This window comes from Polyergus mexicanus, unplaced genomic scaffold (assembly GCF_030449975.1).
Source record: "Polyergus mexicanus isolate NDT 795.1 unplaced genomic scaffold, iyPolMexi1.0 SCAF_13, whole genome shotgun sequence".
Classification (NCBI taxonomy): domain Eukaryota; kingdom Metazoa; phylum Arthropoda; class Insecta; order Hymenoptera; family Formicidae; genus Polyergus; species Polyergus mexicanus.
The window spans coordinates 1,299,850-1,306,881 of NW_027223333.1; the positions used below are offsets into that span (position 1 = coordinate 1,299,850).

General features: G+C 35.7%; 1 protein-coding gene across 4 annotated transcripts; it reads left to right on the forward strand.

Annotated features, from left to right (window-relative positions):
* The first annotated feature begins 284 nt into the window (after positions 1-284).
* Hps4 (Hermansky-Pudlak syndrome 4 protein) lies at positions 285-6,254 on the forward strand. Of its 4 annotated transcripts, XM_070306054.1 has the most exons (13): positions 285-681; positions 822-996; positions 1,524-1,758; positions 1,844-2,074; positions 2,173-2,267; positions 2,426-2,495; positions 2,644-2,811; positions 2,925-3,322; positions 3,457-3,618; positions 3,700-4,034; positions 4,188-4,723; positions 4,929-5,155; positions 5,538-6,254. In XM_070306054.1, the coding sequence occupies exons 2-13, from the start codon at positions 899-901 to the stop codon at positions 5,710-5,712; spliced, it is 2,730 nt and encodes a 909-aa protein (XP_070162155.1). In that variant the 5' UTR covers positions 285-681; positions 822-898; the 3' UTR covers positions 5,713-6,254. The 4 variants fall into 4 exon arrangements, with proteins under 4 accessions (XP_070162155.1, XP_070162156.1, XP_070162157.1 ...); XM_070306055.1 differs by lacking the exon at positions 822-996 and having other exon boundaries at positions 286-681; XM_070306056.1 differs by lacking the exon at positions 285-681 and having other exon boundaries at positions 925-1,293.
* Positions 6,255-7,032: the final 778 nt, after the last annotated feature.

The window sequence follows — 7,032 nt, forward strand, 5'->3', positions numbered from 1 at the left end:
TTTCAAATTTGCGCAGTTCCTGGAACGGTGAATGCGAGAGTCACGTGACCGCAGGTGAAAAAAAATTGGTATTAAATTTAAATCTGCGCGCGCGTGCACTTACGTGTATCGTTTCTTACAAGCTCGTAAAGGTAAAGGAATGTGTATGTGTATAAAATGCTTATTGTTGATATAACATATATATATATATATATATATATATATACATAAATACTTAATATATTGTATATCTCAAGCATGAAGGCTACATTTCTTAATAGAATTATATTACATGAATATCTTGAAAATAATGCATAGGAGATGAAGAAGAATAGAGATTGCGCGAATGCATTTTTCTATAATTTGTGTACATACACATATATACGCATACAAGTTGCGCGCCAAGAGATCAATATCGGTATAGCGGTAAGAGAGGAGCGGCTTCGCGCCGTGTGATCGTTCGTGTAGCGATTGAAAAAAAAAGGAAATGGCACGCGGTTTTTCTCGCTGGTGGACGAAGCAACGAAGGTGTACTTCCACGAGATGTCCTTACCGAATGGCGACTAAATGTCGAGGATCACGTTAATGATCCAACGAACGGTCTGACAGAAGAGCCAGCGGGAGACTTGACAGCGACAGACCGGTCGGGGAGACAACCACACGCTTTGCAACGCGACAGCGATTAATAATCACCATGGCGAAGTATGATCGCGTAATTGGCGACTTATCTAATTAGAATATACATATATCTACGCAACACGTACACACACACACACACACACACTGTCGGTAGAAGGTACATGCAGCGATAACACTCTGTTTATTTTTTTTCTTTGACCCAGTAATTACATGCAACTGCGTACAATGATTCTCCTTGGGTCTTCGCAAAAGAGGATGTCTTAGAGACAAGATTTTCTCGATGCGAGCTATCACTGGAACGCGCTTCTCCAGCGGACGAGTTCAGACTCGCTTTGAGCGAGCTACTGACTTGCCAAGCAATCAAATTCCCTGCGACTTGTATATGTTCCATATACTTGTATATATCACTTGTAGATTAATCTTATCTCTGTTCGGGTACATTGTATCGGTTACTGATACCGGTTACTGATACCGTCTAATTGGCGATCATTCGCTTATAAATGAATCATTCAGTCATGTACTAAAACTGAAACACTCTACAAAACTCTATAAAATTCCTGTGTTGTATTAAACAATTTTGTTACAATGAATGACTTTAAGATACAGTCGCTGTCCAAGTATTTAGATAGATTAAGTTTGGATAAGCTACATAAATTTTACAATCAAGAACAGAAAGTAAGCTTTCTCTGAGAGTTATATAATAATATAATTCATAATTCATCATGTTCATTAAACCTTCTCATTTTGCTTTTCTAAAAAAGAGTTTGTTTATATATCATTATTGATATAATATTTAGAAATTTATCCTCTATATTATATTAAACTTTTTTAATTATTTTATATTTTATATTGAAACAACAAATAAGATGTTTGTTATAGAATTAAAAATATCTTTTTTTTTTCAGAGAGATGATGATAGTATTTGTTTACGACACTGCAAAGTGTTGTAAAGAAGAGGATGACCCTGCTGAAGCACTCATGTATTTTCATCCAGCTTGGGTATCTCTCACACAAAGACTGGCTTTGGCGGGACAGCTAATGGGTGTGTACCATTTTTTGGCAACATCTTTTTCAGCACCACGCTCTATCACATTGCAAGGTGGAAAGTTTGTGTTGAAGAAATTTGGGCAATATGTGCTAGTGAGTATATTTTGCTACAGAATATTAAATTTCTATTGAAAAATTTGTTATTTTCTCATAAATTGTTTATGCTGGTTTGCTTTAGGCAGTGGGGACTGATAGAAATATACATGATTGGATACTCGAGAGACGTGCCGATACTCTGGAATCATTGTTAAAATTTTTCCATTGTGATCTCGTAAAGATACTAGAATCCCTCAACAATGATCGCAACAGATTCACTGAAAAGTTGTATCAAATGTTTGAGACATATCTGCCAATTCTTCAACACAGTGCCAATTTATTTTCCAGCATTCCTGTAATTAAACTTCCAAAGGTTAGTGCAGACAATATAAAGTAGATGTAATATGGAATACAAAAGTGTGAACATAAAAATAAGTATAAATTTATATATATATATAATGTTTCACACAGAGTGCTAGCAACATATTTCTGGAAGGGATGCAAATGTTGCAACATTATCAAGAGATAAACGGTGTTTTGGGAGGAGCATTATTCTATAATAACAAGTAATGAAACACATTTATATAAGTTAAATTTGCACAGATATTGTCTTAAAATATTAATGTTAACTATTATTATGTATTTAAAATATTGCCAATTGTTAATTATTAATTATTTGCCTTATCTTCTTTAATTTATCTTATTCATATTTTTTTCCTTTCAGGATAGTCTCAACACAACTAGGAGCAGACTTAACAAAACAAATTGTCATAACTGATCCTTATAGGATAAAGGTATTTTCCATTATTAATTAAATTTATCTGAATGTAAATGTAATTGAATAGAATGATAATTTTGCACATATTAGCTTTTATCATTATCGAACATGATCACTTATGTCTGCAAGAAACTTACCAAAAAAAAAACACCAAATTTTTAAAGGCTCCCGCGGAAAGGATATCTACAGAATTTCATTTGCCGATCGGTGTTCAATTGTTACAAGTGTACATAGAACGAAAGCAGTTTGCAAAACTGATGCAAGAGGCGAATAACGAGAAATATTACAATTCATGTTTGGACACCATGACTAGAAAGATATTGCAGAGAAAAGTAAGTAGATGTAACAGCAAGACAAATGCATAAAATTTAATTAGATACCATGATTTTTTTATTAAAGCGATGTAATCGTCACTTTATGGATGTTTAATTCGATGAATTTTCAGAACATGTCTAAGAGCGGTCTCAAGGAACCGCTCACCATATCCGCCATGAAGCGGGATACTTCGCGAATATTCACCGTCCCCGAAGAAGGCGAGGAAGATTCTGCGAATTATCCGCCGGTGCTGCAATACGTGTCGTCAGTACCACTCGCGATCAATCATGAATCGCCGATCAGACGCAAGCAGGAGATCAAACCAGAGCGTTTCAAGATTAGCGGTACCGTCAATCCGCTCACGCCCAGCATCTGTGCTACGCCGTTAAAGGACGTAGATCGAGTGTTGCACGGAAATGCCATGCTCATCTGCTCATCCGAGAGCGGCGGCGAGACTGACGAACATCGAAGCTCGTCGAAAAGCAACGATGACGATGATATTCCTGATGTCGTCAAAGAAGCGCTCAGGTACATGTTTATTTCTATACCATCTTTAGAAATTTCCATTTTTATAGAACGGGGATTTATGCGTTTTGAAAACACTGGAAAGCTTAAAAAAATATCCGATTTTAGATAGTAATTCAATTTTTATCGTATAACAGATGCAAACGTCTGAACAAACTGAAAAACGCTACCTCGAAGAAAAAACTAATGAAGAGAAAGGATCCCGACCGGAAGAGTGTAAGTTTGCCGGACCTGACATCATCAGTTAAATCGCGCTTGAATAATATTCCTAGAACTTATCGACCAGAGCTGGACAAAATGTAATTGAATAATAGTTTGAATGCTATATACAACTTTTACTATTTATTTTATTTTTTTATTAAATTTTATTACTATAACAGATTGTGCAAATTCAATGAAGCTTCACCGGATGACTGCGATCCAAATTCACCCCGGCAGAAGTTCACCGGAAGCGATAAGCGATACTCGCGCACCATCACTGATCCTTGTTATCCCGTTTTTCGATGCGACGGTCTCCCGGTATCACAGTCATTGTACGAACAATACATTGCTTCGCACTGCGAGGAGCTGCGCGATGACGGTGGAGACAATAATATTCATGGGCGTTACAATGACAATGACAATCTGCAATCGAGGAACCTATCGAGCGAATTGATGAGCGCGAAACTGTCAATAAATAGCAATTCGAGCTCGATCACAAGAGATGCTGGCGAAGGTACGTGATTTTAATTACAAAGATTAAAATATTTCGAAGATTTAAAGCATTTTGAAAAAATCATAAAAGATAAAAAAAAATAATACATCGAGTAGAAAAATCTTCAATGTAATTAATAATTCAAACATGTTTGTTTTAAATGTAAATGTTTAGAACACAAACCTGGTTATGACAAAAGCAAACAGGAGACGTACAAGAGATCGATGAGTCTACCGCTGAAGCCGCTCAACGTTGTCACCGAGGTGCAAGACGGCGATGATCGGCGAAGATCGATGTCAGAATGTGGCAGTAATTCGTATGATTTCCCGCAAAAGCGGAAGTTGGACGGTCTACAATTAACACCGTTGATGTCGAAGCTGAGCTTGCTGGCGGACGAACGAACCAGCGGCTTTTGCAGTCGCGATACCACGCCAAGCGAATTTCGCGATCTTTCCGGATTTTCTGGCGGTGCAGCCACAACCATCACCGCAACAACGACGATGAACCAGTTGATGAGACAAAAGTTGGAATCGGTCGAAAAGGAGGCCAGCGAGGGTGAGGATAAGTTGGATGAGGACTGGGTCAACAGGAACGATCCCGCAGTCTGCCTCGAGAAGACCGAGCTTTTCCTATGTGGCTATCAAAATATGGTATTGGTGCTGTTGATGGAAAATGGTACTGCGAACAATCCGGATTTAATACATGCTTTGGTAAATGCACTTTCTTAAAGCAATAAAGATGAAAATATGTGAAAAGAATACTTTTAATAAATAATAATATAATAGAAATAAAATTTATAGTAACAAAATGATAAAATATAAGAAACAAACGCGCTCCAAATGTTCTCTCACTTACATTGATATTATATATATATATATAAAGATATGACTAAGAATAATAAATCGTTTGATACAGTGGCATACCTGCGTGAGCACATTGGGTAAGCTCGAATCGCGGTTGCAGCAGTGTCTGGAACCATTGCCATCAACAGAAAACAAGGAACTGTACAGTATTCTAAATATAAACCCACAATGGGACACGGTGCAACGTTCCGGACTCTGGGGCGTTACCGAGTTGGATATCGTGTCTTGTCTCCATGACAGATTTACGCAATCGAGTAATTTGACAGACATCATCGTCAGGTAATCATGTATGCCATTAAATTTCCGTGAATAAAAATAGCCCAAATTTAATTTTTTTTTATTTTACATTATCTAATTCATATTAAATTTTCAAGATATTCATTTTTGACATATTCGTCTTGTTTCGATTTATGGATCAGTTCTAGTTGTGTGAAATGTTCTTGTAAAACAGATGTCATTTAATAAGGTTTTACGAAATATTAGCCAATTTTTTTGAAATAATAAATTTATAAATAAAAAATTTAATAATTCATATATACATATATAGTTCGGTAGCAAGTAAACATATTAAAAAAATCTATGACTGTAGAGGGAGATCGTATTTACCATAATCTAATTATGGAATGCTTCGTGATTAAGAAAAAATATCTTTATTGAACAGAACGGAGGATATGGTGGTTTACGGTAATCAGTGTGGAGGAATGGAAGTGTTTTACCAGCAAGCAGTAGCGCCGAGCGCTTTTGCGGTTCTTCCGACCCCGGCGGATCTGATGGGAATCGTGGCACTCAAGGCAAGGCGCCGATTAGAAAGAGATCACGGGATCGTGCTACTATAAATCCAAGAACGCAGATCGCTTTCCCTTTTTAAAAAAAGTGAGAAAAGTAATACACACATACACATACGCGTTTACAATTTCGCTTATTTGTCCTCTGCACAGAAAACGATGAGTTCAAATCCAGTTTGTATTCTGTACAAAGCAAAAAGAATCGAAGACCGTCAGTTAAATCAAGATAAGATAATATTTTAACAGGATATACTGAACATTTTTCTACTAATATTTTTGTATAATCTGTGATTTTTCATATCAAATATGTAATTTCAAAAAAATTGGCTGAGAGGAAAAGAATAATTGAAGAGATTTTTTTATATCGCTACAATGTACCTATAGTATTCCTGTCATGTACTGCACGAGTCGAGAAATTTTCTACGATAGTAATAATCGTCGACCATCCAATTTGTATTTTATCGTCTCATTAATTGTACAGATGTAGCGTTATTTGTATTATATATGTTACTGTATATAAGATGTCCTAGAATCGACGGGAAGTATAGATGCCACAGCGTTATCGCTTTTAAAACTGGAAGGCAATTTTTAATACTTTTAGTACTCTGCGTTGATACCACTCTGAGAGATTTTAATAGCTATATAAATCATTAAAAAACAAAAGTTTCTCAGAATCAAGAATTAGAGTAAAAAGCTTTTAAAAATAAAGATAAGTAATATTATATTGTCATATGATTCAATTCCAAGTTTTACTTCGCAAGAAATAACGCTTTATATATATATATATATATATATATATATATATATATATATATATATATATATATTCATCGTCCATCAAATCTCTGTATAATTGATTTATTGTACATATCTGTATGCATCTGTATATGGTACAATATAATAAGCCATTAAGGCTCCTGAGTAGTCGCCGCGGCCATATTGGAATGATGACGTCAGAAGCGAGAAATGACACGCTAAGAATTCTGTATTTTAATCGATAAGTGTCCAATTTTGTTAGAGCGCAAATAGAGAGGAGAATATATATTTGCGAGAGGAGAAAGACGGAGGTCAGTATTCAATTAATATGCTGCGTCCAGTATTTATAGTCGTCCGAACTGCTTTTGTAGATAAAAAAAAAAACAATATTATAAACTCGTCATATTTATAAAACTCGTCCGAATCGTCTGAATTGGCAATGTCAATTGTAAATCGTAATGTAAGAATATTTTATGCTTTTTTTTTCTTTGTGACGTTATCGGCACCTCGATGCTAAATCCGTTTTCGTCTTGCGATATTTGGATAAAAATTCTCGCGCAATAATCATCCGCGAAACGAGTTTTTAACAACAGTACTCTGCGTTGATACCACTGC

Coding starts and splice junctions, on each gene's coding strand:
- Hps4 (XM_070306054.1), top strand. CDS start 899: ATGCGAGCTATCACTGGAACGCGCTTCTCCAGCGGACGAGTTCAGACT. Junction 2,812..2,924: donor GAAAGATATTGCAGAGAAAA/GTAAGTAGATGT, acceptor ATGAATTTTCAG/AACATGTCTAAGAGCGGTCT. Junction 3,619..3,699: donor CGACCAGAGCTGGACAAAAT/GTAATTGAATAA, acceptor TTACTATAACAG/ATTGTGCAAATTCAATGAAG.